Raw genomic sequence first — 19,082 nt, 5'->3', positions numbered from 1 at the left:
GGACCAAACTAGACCAGCTGGCCAGCAAACATTCTTGATCTTAAGTTAAGACTCGGAGTGATCCAGGCACTCCATGAACTATGGCTTTAATTACCATACATCCATTACTCTGAAAAATCCTGAATTGAATAGAATGACTCAGATGAGAAGGAGAAGAGGGAGAAGGAACAGCAAGAATACTACTACTTACTGCGTAATAGAAGCTGCCTCCAAATTCTAAGATCAACTGAATGGCTTCCATCAACTCCAGGAAATCCTTGTCATCAATGGAAAACCGATGTCCAAAAGCTGCAGCACAGATCACGTTGCAAACTGATCTCATGATTGGTAGTGATGGGTCAAATGGCTGCCCTGAAAACAAAAAGATCTGCATTCACACACATATGGATTCTGCTTTTCCTGGTTATACCAAAACTGGGGTGCCTGGTAGAGCTTATTAGAGATAAAGAAGAGAGGATGGGTTCTTATTTGATTTTATTAGATAGGTTGACTTTCTGTGGAGAGTGCAAAACACAGGAACTTTAGCAGACCCAACATAATTGGAAAAATTTATGAATGTCCTTAACTAGACACTTCATCTGAAATTCCTTGGTCACCAATATCCTTCCTCCAGGTACTTTGGACTCTACCTCTCTCTTAGGTTTTTCTTATATATGTGCCCAGAATGGGTAGATGAGGTAAACTCCATAATGAATATGGTCTTGATCACTTTGATGCTAAGACATCTTCAACTTCATTCCACAGATCCTCTGGTTCCCTATCAATGAAATTCAGGACTTCAAAGTGATTCCTGATGTTCTCCTTCAAAATAATCAGTATATGGTCAAGATCATATCATGGAAATGAGCTGGCTTTCTTCTTCCACTTTAGCTTAACTTGGAAGTTATAATTCAGGATCTGTTCCACAGCCCCAGGCCATATTTTTGCTATTATAACTGAGCTCGTTTACTTCCTCATACCAATAATATATTCAGTTTGATTTCTCTGTGCTTCACCTGGTCATGTCCATGTATATGGGCATTGTTTTGGTTATTAAAACTCTGTGTTAACATTGAAGAAATCATTGGATTGGAAGAAATTGATAAATCATTCTCCTGCTTATTTCTGTTTCCTAGATCATTCAGTCCAAGTATGTTTTCCTTGGAATATTCCTAGTTTGGCACTCCAGTCTCCAACCACAAGCAGCACATCTTGCTTGCATATTCTATTGATTTCAAATTGAATGTGACCATAAAACTCATCAACCTCCTCTTCTTCTTCATTGGTAGTTGCAGCATAAACTTAGATAATTGTCATATTAAAGGGATATCTGCAAAGTCTAATTATAACCCATTCAATTGGTCCACTCCCGGCAACTGATGGACCCGGCAGGGTTTCAGAGGGAGCTGGGAGTTATACCCGAGGATCTGCTGCACAGTCCAGTGGAAGCCCTGGCTGCTGCCTGGAATAGGGAGGTGGCCGGGGCCTTGGACATGATTGCACCTGTATGGACTCTCTTGTCCCATCAAGCCTGACACTCCCCGTGGTTTACGGAGGAGCTGAGGGTTCTGAAGAGGATTAAGAGACTAGAGCACCGCTACAGGAAGACGAAGACCAAATCCAACTGAACACAAGCTAGAGCCACTATTAAGGCCTACCTTGTGGCGGTAAGAGCAGCGAAATGTCAGTATTTCTCTGCTCTTATTGCATCCACGGAATGCTGCCCGGCGGCCCTGTTTAAGATTACCCAATCCCTTCTCAGGAAAGGGGATTTAGAGATCCATCTACAGGGCTATGCTGAGCAATTTTCTGGGCATCTGCAGGATAAAATCGCTCGGATCTGTTCCAGGTTGGACTCCCAGCATGGGACAGAGTCTATGGAGATACCTAGGGTACATTCTTACCATGTTATCTGGGAACAGTTTGACTCTGTTGAACCCAAGGAAGTGGACAGGATCCTCTGGTCTGTAAATGCCACCACTTGCCAATTAGATCCATGTCCCTCCTGGCAGGTGAAGGCAGCTCGGGAGGTGATGTGGGGGGGGAGGTCCAGGCAATGGTGAACTCATCCTTGAGAGAGGGGGTGTTTCCAGCAGCCTTTAAGGAAGCACTGGTGCACCCTCTCCTCAAGAAACCATCTCTGGACCCTACTATACTGGACAACTTTCGCCGAGTCTCCCACCTCCCCTTTTTGGGAAAGGTGGTTGAGAAAGTGGTGGTGTTGCAGCTCCAAAGGATTCTGGATGAAATGGATTATCTAGACCACTTCCAGTCAGGTTTCAGGCCTGGTTATGAGATGGAAACAGCATTGGTCACACTTATGATCTGTGGCAGGCAGTGCATCCATCCTTGTTTTTCTTGACCTCTCAGTGGCTTTCAATACCATCAACCATGGTATCCTTCTGGACCAACTCAGGGAGTTGGGGGCGGGTGGCGTGGTCTTGTGCTGGTTCACCTTCTTCCTCCAGGGCCAGTCCCAGTCGGTGTTGATAGGGAGCAAGAGATCCAGCCCACGGCCCCTACTCTGTGGGGTTCCGCAGGGCTCAGTACTATCTCCACTCCTTTTTAACATCTACATGAAACCACTGGGCAAGATCATCCATCACTATGGGGTGAGCTATCACCAATATGTGGATGATACTCAATTATATATCTCCATCCGAGGTGAAGTAAGTGTGCCGTGGCCACCTTATCCAAGTGTCTGGGGACTGTGGGTGCCTGGATGGTGAATAACTGACTTTGGCTGAGCCCTGGTAAGACAGAGTGGCTGTGGGTTAATGGTTCCTCGGTTTCTGGGAAATTGCCATCTTTAATTCTGGATGGGGTTGCACTGCCCCAGACAGACCCAGTGCATAATCTGGGGGTCCTCCTGGACTCACAACTCCTGCTCAAAGAGCAGGTAGCAGTCATGGCCAGGAAGGCCTTTGCACAACTCCGTGTTGTGTGCCAGTTACACCCTTTCCTAGAATGAGAGGCCTTTCAAAGAGTCACTCATGCCCTGGTTATCTCCCACATAGACTACTGTAATGTGCTCTACATGTGGCTACCATTAAAGAGTATCTGGAAGCTACAGCTGGTCCAGAACAAGCCGTGTGGGTAATGCATGGTGCCCCAAGGATGGCACACATAACACCTTTACTGCACAAGCTGCACTGGGTTCAAGTTTGCTTCTGGGTCAAATTCAAGGTGTTGGTTATGACCTTTAAAGCCCTACATGGCATGGGGCCAGGCTACCCGTGGGCCTGTCTCATCCCCATCACATCAACCCATCCCACCTGGGCATGCAGAGAGGACATGCTATGGATCCCATCTGCTAGAGAGTTCCATCTGGTGGGCTCATGGAAGCGTGCCTTCTCTGCAGCAGTACCTGCCCTTTGAAACATTCTCCCCCCAGAGTTGAGACAGACCCAATCACTCCTGGACTTCCACAAAAATTTAAAAACCTGGTTTTGTCATCATGCCTGGGGCAGGAAGGAGAACAGCTCCTCCTGGGGATGGCTAGCTCCCTAGAATTGCCCTGTTGTGCTTACGGGTTGAGAAAGAACTCTGCCATCTGGATTCTATTACATTTTAGTATATTTATATTTTATTGTCTATTTATATTATATTACATTACATTACATTACATTACATTATCATATAGTATTTATTGCATTGTGGTTAATTGTTTTTTACTGTAAATTGCCCAGAGTCCCTCCTTGAGGGGAAATGGGCAGTGATAAATTTGATAAATAAATAAATAAAATATTATCTGGTCATTGATTGCTGTCCTGTTCAGACTATGAAATGGCCAGGCAGAATTACTTTTAAATCCCTTATTACAAATAACTATTCACAACAATGAAGTCCTTAGTAAATGAGGCAGTGCAGATCAATCAAGGCTATCCAGGCACTGGAGGAAAACAAGGCAAAACTGCAGGATCAGAAACAGCAGGAGATCGAGGCAAAACAGCTAGGCAGAACTCGGCTAGACCACTCACGGAGGTGGCCAGACCTGGCATGGCTATCACGTGTGGCAAGGAGGACACTGGAGATGAAGGACTCAGGTTTGACAGGGAGGCTACTCAAGGCTTGCCTGGATCAACAAGGCAAGGCTCGGAACCTGAGGGAAGGCAGGACAAGGATTTACATTTTCTCTGCTTGTGGAACTCGAAGCAGAGCTAGGCTTGGCTGGAGCACCAAGGCAAGGCATGGATCCGGAGGCAAGACAGGACTCGGCTGGGACAGCAGGGCTAGGCATGGAACTTGGAGCAGAGCTGGGCTTGGCTGGAATGACGAGGCTGGGCTTGGAAGTGGAGGCAAGGCTGGACTGGACAGGGGCAGCAAGGCAAGACTTGGAGCTGGAAACACAACTGGACTCAGCTGGAGCGACAAAATGAGGCTTGGAACTGGATGCGAGGCTGTGTTCTGCTGGATTGGCAAGGCTGATTGGGGTGACGTGCAGAGGGAGTGGGTCCGCAATGGTAGAGGAAGCTGGCTCTGATTCCACAATGGCTACAGATGAGGCTTCTGACTCCAGTAAGGACTCTTCCGCGGAGGCTGAGAGCTCGAAGGATCAGTAGTCGCCGGCAGCTTGCTCTTGGCGCACCTGCCTTTCTATTCGATCCTTTTCGGGCCATTTTCCTTCAGCAGCCAATCAGGCTGCTTTTTCCTTCACACGCTTCTCTACTCTCCTCTCTCAAGCACTGATTGGAGGCTTTGAATCTCCATCTGGAGTTTGTCCAATCAACGTCTGCCATTTCTCCCACTCTGCTGAGTCACTCCTGTTTTCTTTCACCTTGAATATCTCTGGATAAGTTTTGTTTTCCCCTTTTTGCTCAAGATAAATTTCATTTTCAGAGTCAGGCTCAGACTCAAACCTCACAATAGCACTGAACCCAAGTAGTGTCCTTGCTATATCCTTCCTGACTATGAAAACAACATACCTTCTTTGTTTTTCATAATAAACAATATGATAACTAAAAGTGCCAATCCCAGATGGTTTCAATTAGCTGATGCCAAAATGTCAGTCTGTAGTTGATTCATATCATCTCTCACTATGTTGAGCTCTCCCATGTTCACCTTCTTACCATAATTCTGTCTTTTCAACTTCAGATTTTCCTTTCCTGTATGGCACCATCAGGAACTAGATGTGCCAAAGGCTTTAACTGTCAGAACCAAGCTTGCCTCTGACTCAGAATTAGTTTCACTTTCTGAGTCAGAGGAGGAATTGGAAACTTATTGGGCTGGAATCGGAGAAACAAAACTCCAGCATGATTCAGCAGAGTGGGAAGAAGCTACAATTCTGATTGGGCGAGATCCGGAGGAGAAATTGAATATGCCAATCAGCGCGTGCCAGAGATGGGCTGAAAAACACGTGAAGGAGAAGGCAGCCTGATTGGCTACAGGACACTCCAAGCACACCAAAGGTTAGCATAAAAGGCAGCCGTGCTGAAAGCGAGCTGCCAGAGACAACTGATCCTCTAAACCAGCAGCTTCGGAAGAAGAATCCTTACCGGCATCAGAAGCAGTGTCTGTAGTTGAGGAAGAACCAGCGCTTGACTTCCAGCCTAAAGAAGTGGATTTTGTGCCTGCTGCATGCAAGGAATCAGCATCGACCAAGCCCAGTAATCTGTGCCTTGCCTTGAGCCTTGAAAGCCCGCATTTTCCTCAGCAATGCAGCCAAGTTGGGTGTGTTCCACACTGCTGCTTGATTTCAGCTCCTTGTAACCGCGCCTCACAGACCCTAGTGAGTTTCGTGGATTTTCACCTATCTTGTTCAGGATCTGGGTTCGTGGCACACACGGTGCATTCAGCCAAGTCCAATTGAGTTCCGAGTTCCAAGTATTGCTTCAAGTCTCCCATCCAGAGAATCCAGCCTAGTTCCGAGTTCTGAGTTCCAAGCCTTGCTCCAAGTCTCCCATCCAGAGATTCCAGCCTAGTCCGGGGCTTCCAGCTGAGTCCAGCCCAGTTTCGAGTTCCAAGCCTTGCTCCAAGTCTCCCGTCCAGAGATTCTAGATGAGTCCAGGGCTTCCAGACGAGTCCAGCCTAGTTCCGAGTTCCAGGTTCCAAGCCTTGCTCCAAGTCTCCCGTCCAGAGATTCCAGCCTAGTCCAGGGCTTCCAGATGAGTCCAGTCCAGTTCAAGTTTCAAGCCTTGTTTTGAAGCCTTCGTTTCAGAGTACTCAATCTAGTTCAGAAACCTCAGTTGAGTCTAGCCTTGCTCTGAGTTTGAGTCCTGTGCCAAGTCTTCAGTTCATCCCTGTCTGCTGCTCGTAGTCCTGCTTCCAGGTCCAGGGAGCCAGTCACCTAGTGTCTGTGTTGTTCCAGTATTGTCCCAGTATTGATCCAGTTTGAGAACTGCTGTCTCCAGCTCTTGTATTCCAGTTGAATCCAGTCTTGCCTCCAGTAGAAGATCCTCTCTGCTGTCTTGTTGTGCCCATTTGGTCTTGTTTATTCAGTCTTCATATTTCAAAGGACTTATTTATTGTAAATAGTTATTTAATAAAGAAACTTTATTGAGAACCAGTCTGGTGCATGGTCTGAACAGGACATTAATCTAGCCACATCATAACACCATTAGAATTATGAAAGCTCCTTAGCTCTTCCTCAGTGGCATGTTGAGCACCATCCAACCGGGGGGGGGACATCATCCAGCACTACAATATTAATCACTCTATGTTGTCTATCCATGTAATTTTCTTCATAAATAAGGAAGTAGTTTACCATTGCCTTCTCACACTCAGTATGAAATGATGCCTTTGCTGTTGTCACTGAAGTCATCATCTGCTTCCAGCAATTTCCAACATCTCTTCTGCCCAATATAGGTGCCTGCTTGCTTTGCAGACAGCCGAGATGCCCTTCATGCCTTGGGTGACCTTGCTTGGGTGTATATACTCTTGGCACACACTCCTGTTGTTCTTCATGCATTCTTCCCAGTAACACACACACATACACACAGACACACATGTGCATAACCTGATACAATGAGGCAGCATAGGAGGACTAGGGAGGGATGTACTGAATATCTGGAGTAAATACAGTCCAGATCATTCCCCTCTTGCATCATTATTATTTATTTTTACTAAGAGAAATGTACCAAAGATATTATTCTGTGGAGAGCTAACAATTCATTCAGATTGCATGACTTAATTATTCATTAAATTAATATAAGCTGCTTTGAAACTCTTACAACTAGTTTACTTCATTGGTTTCAATATCTTCAAATAAATAGCATGGTATCGTAAGAATTGCAGAACACAAGGAAATACTTAGAGTTTTGAGTGAATTTGAAAATTGTATTCTACATAACTTGAAGCAGGAATCATGAGTCCAAGAGGACACCCAAATTTCACACAAACTGACTGGGGACGTGCCACCCACACAGAGTTAAAGATGGAAACACTCTGGATCTTAAAACCCACAGCCACTCAGTCTTGCCAGGATTGAGGTAAAGCCTGTTGTCCCCACCCAACTCCTCACAGCCTTCAAGTACTGGGAAAGAACCTCAACAGCATCACTTGGTTGGCCCAGGGCAAAGATAAACAGCTGGATATCATCAATGAGCTTCACTAATTACAACTCCTGTGCATGTTTCTGATAAACACACTGTTAATGGGCAAAGCTTAGGCAGAAGCCCTGGGGGTATCCACCTGGCTGAAGCCAAGAGTCAAAAGGAGAAAAGCATTTGGGGTAGATCCCCTATTGTAATGCCCCAAAGATGTTTCACACAACTATTTCTGCATGCAAACGTAACAGGGAATACTCTTACAGTAGGCTCCCTTAAGCACATAAATGCCATGAGTTCTCAAATGGAAAAGGACTAACCCAGAACTAGGAAGGGATGATCACAGAGAGAATGTAACAACTTCTTCAACCTCTTCTCATACAGTTGCACTCTAAAGTGGGCAAACTATATATATACTGATGTGGTATTATATTGTATTATATTGTATTATATTATATTGTATTATATTATATTATATTATATTGAAGCATAAGTCTTAGAATGTGTAAGTTAGAATCTGATATGAAAGCTAGATAATTGCTATATTCTGCATTATTTCTGTATTTTAATTTCTTGGAGTACCAATGAAACTTTTTGTTAACTTCTCACTAAAAAAGAGGTAAAATTCTTTCTACTCTCTGAGTCATGACTTTTTCTCTGTACAGGCATTAATATCCCCCACTGAAGCAAGTAGAAATGAAAGCCCATCAAGTCCCACAGGAAGCTTCTGCCCTTAAGCATCTTGTCTTCTGGGTGAGTTGCCCATGGAAGACCTTGGTCCTCAATAATCACACCAAAGTGGGGACTGAAAAGAGGTCTATCTATCGTTAGACCTTAACCTGACAATGGTGATCTCACAGGAACTCTGGATACCACAAAATTAGCAGCCATTTCCTTGCTCAAGGATCTGGGAAATGAAGCAGAGCAGAACCAGAGAGGTTTCTGGACACCATGGAAAGTGCTAAATGAACATAAGCCTGCAGGGGAAAATGGGGGGAAAGTGGGCCAGGAAGGTACACAGCTTGGCATTGTTCCTGGGAAAAATCATTGTAAGTTAGAATGAGTTTGTTAAAAACAGGCCGTGCTAGACATTTTTTTTTTCACAAAATGATTAGTGGAACAGAGGAAGATATCATGTACTTAGATTTCAGTAGGGTGCTTGATGGCTGCCTTCTTGATACAATGGAACAATGTGGGATGGATGCTCCCATTACCAGATGGATTTGCAGCTAGTTTTGTCCTGGGCTCAGGGCTCTTCAACCATTTATTTATTTATGCAATTTATGCAATTTCATAAATGACTTAGACAAGGAGACTAAAGGGGTACTCATCAGATGTGCAGATGGTACAAAGCTGGGTGAGATTGCTAAGAGCACAAAAAGAAGGCTCCAGGTTTGAAAGGAGTTTGACAGACTTGAACATTGGGCACTGTCTAATGAAATACGGACTGTTCATGAGCCAGCAGTCTTTGGCCGCATCAAAATGGGGTTAGTGCCAAGTTTGGAGAAAGTGACCGTTCCACTCTATGCTGCGCTTTTCAAACCTCAGACCCGAAACGCTGTGTCCAGTTCTGGTTGCCACAATGCAAGTAGGAAACTGAGGAACTGGGAAGAGCAACAAAGATGGCAAGGTGTTTGGAAGCTAAATCCTATGAAGAATGATTAAGCTGAACGGGTATGCTTAGATTAAAGAAGAGAAAGCTAAGAGGAGACATGATAGCAGCCTCATAATACTTGAAAGACAGTCACGGGGAAGGGGTGTGGATTTATCCTCCACTGCTCTGAAGGGCAGGACAAAAACCAGTGGGTGGGAGTTGTACAGCAAGAGATCCAAATCTCAAATAATGGGGAAATTCCTGACTGTGATAGCAATTCAGCAGTGGGAAGGCCTGCCTCCTGGAGTCATAGATGCTTGATCAGCCATTTGTCTGAGATGGTACAAGGATTTCTGCCATCGGCAAGATGTTGGTCTAGAAGACATCCATGTATGATTGAGGTGCACTTATACTCATGCCACTATCATCTCAGATTATCACATACCCTTTGTCTCTGCAAAGAATTCCACAAGCTGCTGGGCCTCCTCTTGGATTTGGGATTCCATGCCTTTTTTCCCCAGTCCCAACTTCCTCATGGTAACAACACCAAACCGTCTTTGCTGCTTCCAGGTGTGACCATTTGAAAAGATAATACCTGAAGCCATCAAGAAACACTGGGAAATTATTGTTCTCAAAAATACAAAATTAATTAGGTTGACAGACTTCAAAACGTGCAATTTGTGCTCCTATATTGAAGAATCCAACCCTTTCTGCTCAGCTTTTTATATTGAATGGTAGTCTATGTCTCTAACCAACAATCCTAATGGAAAATGTGGACTCTTAATAATATAGAAAGCCTCAATTGATACAGGGAAAGTGATGCTACAGACATTCATCTTTACTGTGTGAGAGTTCTGGGCACACTTTTAACCTCATGGGTGGGCTACTGAAGTCCCATATCCTTCCTCTTTCCTGAAGGCTCCTCCTTACGTGTCATATAATGTATGATAGAAACCTCTGAAATGAAAATCGTAACATTATTACAGACATGCGGTTGCCAATATTTCTGTTCTTCCTGCACCATTTTCAAATAGGGTCTTCCCTACCTTGATTTGATCCATCGAAAGGTACCCATTTAATGATCCTTCTCCCCATGGGAACCACCATATCACCTCCCTTTTAAGAATTAATTGCTTTCACCTTTCTAGAGCTTTGCAAAATCTGATGAATAGATGATATAACACTCTCCTTGCTTCATAATATGGTTGACAAATCCAGGTCAATGGGTAATTCCAGATTTACTGGCAGACAGAATGATCATGTTCCCTTTCAGGTGATGTTTGCCTGAACAGCCTTCTCTGATTGCCAGATACTTTAATCCAGACTTCTGACTGTTGGCCATACTGATTTTGAGGGGTATAACAAGACAACACACCATAAGTCCCTATACTCTTAAGTATGACGTACCTCTTTTTTTGGTAGCAGCTAAAATGAAAGGTAAGACGGGGCGATCAACAAAGGCTTCTGAATGGTCAATAAGTCCTTCTTTCACAGCCTGGTATCCAGAGAGGATTATAAGATGATAACTGCCTCCCCATAGAGAATAAATGTTCCCATATTGCTTTGCCAGCTGCCGTTTGGAACAGAGAAGATGTTCTACATTATTACACATAATTGCAGGTGAATATGAAACCTTCAATTCCAGTTTCCTATTTCTTGCCTTCTCACCTTCCCTTTTTTCTCTTACAAGCAGCTTTGTAAACTGCAGCATTATGTACCCCACAGAAAGAATTGTTTGTTTTTGTTTTGACCAGCTGATAATGCTGACAGCAGAATAGTAGCTGTAGCTGCATTTGTAGTACTAGAAGTAACAGAAGACCGTTTTTTTCCCTCTTAAACAGGTGATGGTTGTGGTGAAATGGCTGCCCAGAAAAGGTGTGGAGCTGCAACTGAGAATGGTGCGTTCCAGGATTTGTGGACTGTGGATTCTTATTTTATAAATGGAAATGTTTTCCTGATTTGGGGGAAGCATTTCCTGCCCACAAGAAATGCAAACTTGATGGGATCATCTTCACTAGACAGAGTACTAATGAGTATTTGAAGCACAGACTTGTGGTGACAAAATAGTAGAGCTGAAGCAAACAATAGCCATTCACTGGTGCCTGTTCATCAAGGCTGCTTTGGGGAAGGAAACGGTCGTGTGGATGAGTTACTGCTGTCTGTGAAATGGTGGCAACGAAGCTACTGCCTTCTAATGAAGGGGAAGAAGTGCTTCATTACCACAGCTGCGTTGCTCACACCAGACAGGAAGAAACATCTGGAAGCCTGAATTATTCCCCTGTAGGAAGGGTTTGAGGCAACCCACCCCCTTCTTTCCCAGACCACCATTTTCAAAACACCGCTTCCCCCAATATTGCCTTCCCCTTGAGCAAGGTAAAAGGTTAAAAGTTACAAAATAGAATGCATTCAATGCAAAAGGGGATGCCAGACATTAAAATGTAAAAGGAAGCCCAACTGTTTAGACAAAGGATTCCCTTCCAATTTAATCAGAAACCTTGGAACACAAAAGGCCGCTCATTCACAGAATTTAGCAGAGCCCATTCAGGTGAACAGCCAAACAGATCTCCATAATCAGATAACAAAAGGTCCCTTCCAAGGTGAACAGCCCAGGCTAGTAGACAAGGCCACAGCCCAGCAGGGAACCTGGACCGTCAGAGCAGGAAATAGCAACAGCAGGGCGCCTGACCACAGAGCGCCTCCTCTCTGAAATCCGGTAAACTGCACTTCTCTCAAGTTCCTAGGGGGTGGGAACACTTTTGCATAGCAACCGCCAAGCTCTCCTACATAAAGGGCTTGTGGGGGAAATACACGCGTGGCCACCTCCAACCAGCAGACTCTGTAAATGCTCTTGGAAAATAAAATCACCTCTGTTCAAGCAACTGCCTGCATATCATCATTCCTGGCTCAGAACAGACCCTAGTAAGATTTCCTTCCAGCACCCTGAACAACCAATGCACGCTGCATGAGTGATACAGCCATGATTATTGAGGCCTTCTGGACAGAAGATGCTAACTGTCTCACTCTCAGAGAAAATACACAACTGTAGGCAGTTCCTTTTTAAGAAAGAGAAACAAAGAACTGTCATTGGAACAAAAATAGGCAGGTGACAAGAAGCTGGATCCTACGATGAGAGATTGAAAGAGCTGGGAGCACTTACTCTTGAAAAGCCTGAATGGGGGCATGATATAAGATGAAGATTTCTTCAGATGGCCTCACCTCCTGGTAGGTATACCCTACAGTATTCTTGCAACAGAAGTCATTGGTTCTTTCCTTCCCCTGGGATTTAAAAAAAAACACCAAACCTATACACTTCCTTTCTGTTTATATGAGCATTCAGTTTCCCAGTACCGCCAGCAGTGCTGTCATTCCCAAGGGGTTTCCCATCCAGATAGAAATCAGAGCCAACCCTGCTTAGCTTTCTAGATCACCCAAGGACAGAGCGCTCCTCAAATAAATGGAAGTATGGCATATAGGAGAACATTGAGATCTTTCCTCAATCATTCCAAAGCTCAGGACACAGAATAAGGGATTTGAATTCCAGGAAGACGGACTCTGAACTGAATGCTAAGAAAAGAGTGAAAGCAATTGGACAGTAGAATCACATGTCCAGAGAGGTGGTAGAGCTTCCCGCCGCTTGGCATGAGGCTGCCCAGCCATGTCACAGATGCTTTAATAATGTGTTCACATCACATGCTTTGTCTGCTTACTGAATTAACCCATTTTCTGGATTTGTATAATGCATTAAAACATACATTATCCAAACAGCCTGGGTATACCAAGCAAACTAAAGCACAAGGGGTGAGAAAACACCAAGATTAAAATCGATTAAGCTTAGTGTTGTTGTACAAGTGAAGCTGGGGGGCTCTGGCCTTCATGCTTGGCTTTGGAAAATTATTCCCCTTGCACCTTCTGCACAGAATAAATATTTTACTGTCTCCACCCTTGACATGTTTTATTGGGCAAAACTGTATGCCACCCAGAGCTTTTGGGAAAACATGTTGAAGGTATATAAGATGGATATGTCCTTTCAAGTATTTGTTTCCTCTGTGCTCTCAAATAGGCCAACACATAGCATTTTACTTGTGCATAAATAGGCATAAGAGGGTGTGACAGAAGACCATTTTCTTTTATAATCATCTCTTACAAGCTATTTTGAAAATGGTTGTTTATTCATTCAGTCGCTTCCGACACTTCGTGACTTCATGGACCAGCACTTCAGGGTCCCCTCATGGTGGCTGGTGGTTTTTCAGGTCTTCTGGTTTGCATGAAGGTATGCTGAGCATGCTCAGCCTTGCCTGCCAGACAGATCCATTTGTACAATGACTCTGGGTTGTCCCTACACAACGCCCACCGCAGGACATCCCAGTTGAGTCCCTCTTTAAACCGTTCCATTAAGGTTGACTGAGACCAGTCGGGGATTTTCCCAGCTAGAGCCTTAAACTCCAGGGCGTAATCAGCTACAGACAGTTGGCCCTGGGTAAGATCCTTCAGCACCTTCTTAGCCCTTGCCTTGGCCGGAGGATCCTCAAAATGTAGCTTTAACGCCCACATGAAGTCCTCGAAATAATCAAGTACAGGGGAGTCAGCCTCACTTAATTGAACATACCAGTCAGCCACTCGACCCTTCAACTTGGTGGCAATGGGAGTTATCTTAGCCTCTTTGGAAGGGAAGTATGCTCCAAACTGCCTTATGTAACTGTTAGCATTAGTTAGAAAGATAACTTGGTTGGATCCCCATCAAACTTGACAGAAAAGTCTCTCACCCCCACTCCTACTGGAGCAGAATCGGCGGCTGCTTGAGTGCTTGGGCCCCAGGTTACAGTAGCTCTCCCTCTTCGGGGTGGAGACACTGGTGGTTGAGCCCTGCAGGGTGGAGATTCATCCCGGAGCCGTCTCTGGCCCCACTCCGCCGGCGGTCCAGATGGGAGGATGGGGGATGGTTGCATGAAGCTGGGATCTCCTCCATGCCTCCCCTGCCCCTCCCAATGACAGAGACAGGTTTTTTAGCATATACTCCATCAATTCTATTTTGGCCTCCATCACTCTTAGCCTTTCAGGGGTTTGAGATTCCTCCCTCCCTCACGTGTTAGCCTGTCTCTCTGTTGATACCGTGGTAGATTCTATGTCTGGGGTCAGCGGGAACCGATACTTCCAGGACGCCTGGGATGTCCCTGGCTGGGGTTCTCCCGCTTCATCCCAGGTGATCAACTCTGCGGCGATTCACTGGGTGCCGGTTGCTCTGGTTCTCCCCCATCGTCAGATTCCTCTACCTCAGGACTGGAACTCAATTCCTCCCGGAAATCTGAAGGTTCTGGAGTGAGGCTCAGTTCTCTGCTCTTGACCGTCGACTTGGGCATCAAACTAGCCGTCTCCTCAAGTCTCCCAGTCGTGAGCTTAGACTCGGCCATCGTTAACTATTTTCCCTCACAAGAAACTAATCTTGGTAGGAGCTAACGGTACAACTTTGGTGATTCTCCGCTTTTTGTAATGGTTGCCTATTCTAAAACACTATCAGACTCAAGAGCAGGAATTCAAAGATATCTGATTTATTAAAGAATAGTATGCAGGATCACAGAGAAAGCTGAGAATGATAAAAGCACACCAAATGCAAACTAAAAACCCTCGGTGCAAATGAGATCCCTCCCCCCGTAGAATCTTCCCAAGTTTACAATCCCAGGTGCTCCTAACGGTTTCTGACAGTCTGCGGGAAAAGTCCTTGAACAGAGAAAATAACCCAAACACATTCCATTGTACTGATTTCACATACAGAGCTTGGTAAAAGGTTTCACAGCAGCTCCCTCCCAAACAGAAACACGCGTCAGCGCCATGGCATGTGAAACATTACGATCTATACTATACATTGAAACAGTGAACATGACAGACTGTGAGTGATTGTACAAACGGTAACAGAAGAATTAACACACAAACCTCAGGTATATAATTATGTCCTCCCCTCCCTTCCCCAACACTAATTATGAGATAGGACTCAGCAGTTCTGCAAAACTCTTTTCTCCCACGGGAACCTTAAGGCTGTCATGGGAGGCTCCCTGGGTATCCCATCACCTCTGGATTAAAGCAAATGGGCAGGGGCTCAAGTCTTAGCAATGAATTGTCCTCACAGAAGTGACTGGCTTCTTCCTGCCTTTGCTTGTCCTTCGAAGAATAATCAAGACATTTCATTCAGCAAGCCTTGGCGACTGACATGTTGTTCTCCACAGGCTTTGATCAGCTATTTTTCTGCTGTGATTTATGTGACTTATGATTTAGAGCTCAGTGTCCTAACAGCCAGGAAACACGCTGAGACAAGGAACTGATCTCTAATGTTTATTGCTAGTACATAACAGGAATCCTAACAAACTGAAGAAGCGTGGGAAAAACCCAGACATATAAACCCCAAAGGTTAAGGCGGTCCCGATCTGTGTCTCTTCGAATGGCTGGCCAATTCCTCAGTGCTACGCATGCGCTTAACAGTCTGGATGGGAGCCCCCTGCTCGCCATCCTTACTCATGACACTCAGGGTGAGCAGGTCACTCCAAAGGATGGCCCAGCGGATATCAGGCTAGTGAGATGCGACCGATCTAAAGGTTGGTGGCCCCACGTTGGGGGCACAATGGAAGGCTGGGGGGACCGAGGGATCCTCAGGACCTCCCACCTGAGCACGTTCCCTGGGGGGGTTCTGAGATCAGGGTTTCCTGATACAAAAGACTACATCCAGTCTCAGAGACCAGAAGAATTACAGAGAGAACTAAAATAGCCTATGGCCTATGCAGCTTGTTGCCTTTTATTCATTTGCTGTGATTGGAAAAGGACAATCTTCCCAGGTAGGTTAAGACAGAGATTCACTCATGCGTAAAGTAGGTGTAAGAGGGTGTTAGGACACCATGTTCTTTTATAATCATCTCTTACAAGCTATCTGGAAAATGCCAAAGCACAAATATTCTGAGAACAGAACACAGAGCAATGACTGTGGGAGATTGTACAAACGGTAACAGAACAATTAACACACAAACTTCAGGTATATAATTATGTCCTCCCCTCCCTTCCCCAACATTAATTCTGAGATAGGACTCAGCAGTTCTGCAAAACTCTTTTCTCCCACGGGAGCCTTAAGACTGGCATGGGAGGCTCCCTGGGTAACCCAGCACCTCTGGATTAAAGCAAATGGGCAGGGGCTCAAGTCTTAGCAATGAATTGTCCTCACAGAAGCGACTGGCTTCTTCCTGCCTTTGCTTGTCCTTCGAAGAATAATCAAGACATTTCATTCAGCAAGCCTTGGCATCTGACGTGTTGTTCTCCACAGGCTTTAATCAGCTATTTTTCTGCTGTGATTCATGTATGTAGAGCTCAGGGTGAGCGGGGCACTCCAAAGCCCTGCAGGATGGCGCAGGATGGCCCCCTCCTCAAGTGAGGTAAAAGGTTAAAGATTACAAAATAGAATGGGTTTGATACAAGGAGGATGCAAGAGATTAAAATGTGACAGGAAGCCCCAACTGTTTAGACAAAAGATTCCCTTCAGACTTAATCAGAGGCCTTGTAAGACAACAGGTTGCTCCTTCCAGAACTTAGCAGAGCCCATCCAGGTAGACATTCTTCCCCAGCCAAACAGATCTTCATAACTGAGTAACAAAAGGTCCCTTCCAAGGTGAACAGCCCAGGCTAGTAGACAAAGCCACAGCCCAGCAGGGAACCTGGACTATCACAACAGGAAACACCAACAGCCGGGCGCCTGACCACAGAGCGCCTCCTCTCGGAACCCCGGTAAACTGCACTTTCCTAGACTTCCTAGAGAGCACCCCCTGCCCAGAAACTGGCCAAGTGCACCTTCTCAGAAGTTCCTAGAGGACGGGAGCACTTTTGCATAACAATAGCCAAGCTTTCCTATATTAAGGGCTTGTGGGGGAAATACAAGTGTGGCCAGCAGACTTTGTACCATGCTCTTGGAAAATAAAGTTCACCTCTATCCAAGCAACTGCCTAAGCTCTTTTGTTCCCAGCTCAGAACGGATCTGGTAAGATTGCCTTCCAACAGTCCTTTCCCTGTAAAATTCCATGAAGGAGCCAGGGACGTCGCACAACTCACTAGGAAGAACCCACAGTGTCAGCTGTTTGGGGTATGTCCAAACAGTAGTTGAAATAAAAATACTATATGCTTAATGAATTCTAGTGGTTAAGTGTATAACCTATTCCCGACTGAAAGCCTTTTGTGAGGGATGAGTTTTAACTAGGGCCAATGGAGAGAAAATGTATGTAAGCATTAAAAAAAAAAAACCTAATCAGCAGTAGACTGTTGCTATGAAAACAGTAATAACTGCCAGGTTCACACAACACCTTTAGCAAGGTTAATTAAAACACAATAGATGCATTCACACAACTTAATATACCAGGTTAGTTTTTACTGTATTTTCTTATGCTACTCCCGTTACATCATATTGCTTAAATACATTCCTACTAACCAGGTGAAGGGTGTTGTGTGAACACAGCTCCTGGGTAATAACACTGAAAGGGAGCCAATAAATTGGAATTGCTCCGGAGGAGACAAAATTAGGTTTTTTTAGTGGTTCACTAAATGATAAGTAGCATTCAACTCAATCTGGATGGGATTTTGATTCCTACTAATTCTGGGGAGCCATGTGGTATAGCGGTTAAAGTGCTTAATTAAGAGCAGAAAGACCCTGGTCCATCCACAGCTATGGAAATTTACTGAGCGACTTCTCCCAATTTCTCTCTCCCACCTATCCCACAGGGTTTGGGGTCCTCTAAATAGAATAAACAGAAGCATCAAGCTGCTTTGTGACTTCCCTTTGCTTCTTGTTGGATTACATATTTAGAAAGTCATACCTTCTGGAAAGTTGTCTGTGACAGTACAATCCCAATCCTCCACATGCTTCCTATCACGGGAAGTGGAAAAGGCCCTGGCGGATAGTGTCTGCGTGAGCAGGTCTCTTTCAGATAGCAGAGAATCAGGCGTGGAATCCGAAAGATCAGAATGAAGAGGAGCTTCAGCATTCTGCTGCTGTCTCACCTCCAGCCCTACCATCCGCTGCAGAGCTTGTGCCTGGAATGCTTTTCTCTGCTGGCTCTTCACTTTCTTCAGAGAGGCGAGTTCTTTTGATGTCTTTGCTACCACACCCTTCTGTATTCTCATGGTTTTGAAATGAGATGATCCATGGCTATTAATTCTCAGCCAGAGTCTTTTTTTTTTACTTCTCTTTTATTGGTTCTTTTTTATTGGTTCTTTTTTATTGGTTCTTTATTTGTAAGCCAGTCAGAGTTGCTAGGGAGTTGGGTGGCCTTCAAGTGTGGATTAATAATTAAATAAATTCTGAAAAATCGACAAACAACAAAGGTCACTATTTCCCAATTCTAGCCACATTTTCTCAACTACTCACTTTGACAGTCATCGTGTGTTTCTGCTCTCTTTTCCTCAGAAACTGTGATGAGCACTTCTCATTGGTTGCCTTGATGTAATCGTTTAATCCATGTTTCTCTTCTTCAACTTTGTGGATGCAGTGGTTGGTTGGTTGGTTTTGTATCTCTCTACTGTGCCTGGAGAAGACTTTACATTTGATACAACAAGGATGTTTTACAAAAGTGGACTGTAGGATTGTGACTTTCTTCAACTATAATATAAGTTCGTACACAGTATTACTGCTGGCATTCTATCTATATCTATGCCTTAATCCTACTGTCTTTATTTAATCTAGTTGTCCTACTATCCTACTCCTAAATCAATATTCTTAGTGATAAGCTTACATTCTATTGTTCGATTTATTTTCTATAGCTTATATATCTGCATTGTACCTTTCAAGTCCTATTTCATATATAGTATTGCTCTATTCTATATCACTACAATATATTTCTCAGTTGATAGTCACTATATTTCTTTGGCGCTAAACTCTATATGGGGTTGGTCCTTGTCTCCGTATGTCCCTGTTGCTACTCTTTAAGGGTCTGTATTCCTCCTCTGCAGATTTCAGCCTGTCTTTCTGCTCCATTGCAGCCTTCAATGGCCAGCAGGTGGAGGTC

General features: G+C 44.6%; 2 protein-coding genes across 3 annotated transcripts in view; one reads left to right on the top strand and one right to left on the bottom strand.

The window, feature by feature from the left end:
• The window catches only part of LOC134499607 (cytochrome P450 2J5-like), a 56,239-nt gene extending 38,017 nt beyond the window's left edge, over positions 1-18,222 (bottom strand). The window contains exons 1-4 of one of the 2 annotated variants that reach the window (XM_063306331.1): positions 17,895-18,151; positions 10,465-10,627; positions 9,503-9,652; positions 191-351 (exon numbers count right to left, since the gene is read on the bottom strand). In XM_063306331.1, the coding sequence (XP_063162401.1) occupies positions 191-351; positions 9,503-9,652; positions 10,465-10,627; positions 17,895-18,062 (642 nt within the window). In that variant the 5' untranslated portion in view covers positions 18,063-18,151. Of the gene's footprint in view, positions 1-190; positions 352-9,502; positions 9,653-10,464; positions 10,628-17,894 lie in introns of both variants that reach the window. The other variant, XM_063306332.1, reaches the window with a different exon arrangement.
• ABCC5 (ATP binding cassette subfamily C member 5) overlaps positions 1-19,082 on the top strand; it is a 528,771-nt gene that overhangs the window by 223,563 nt on the left and 286,126 nt on the right. The gene's annotated exons all lie outside the window — the stretch shown is intronic.

The sequence above is a fragment of the Candoia aspera genome, chromosome 6 (genome assembly GCF_035149785.1).
Source record: "Candoia aspera isolate rCanAsp1 chromosome 6, rCanAsp1.hap2, whole genome shotgun sequence".
Taxonomy (NCBI): Eukaryota; Metazoa; Chordata; class Lepidosauria; order Squamata; family Boidae; genus Candoia; species Candoia aspera.
Note: the sequence above shows the minus strand (reverse complement) of the source record. Positions and strands in the feature narration are given on the sequence as shown.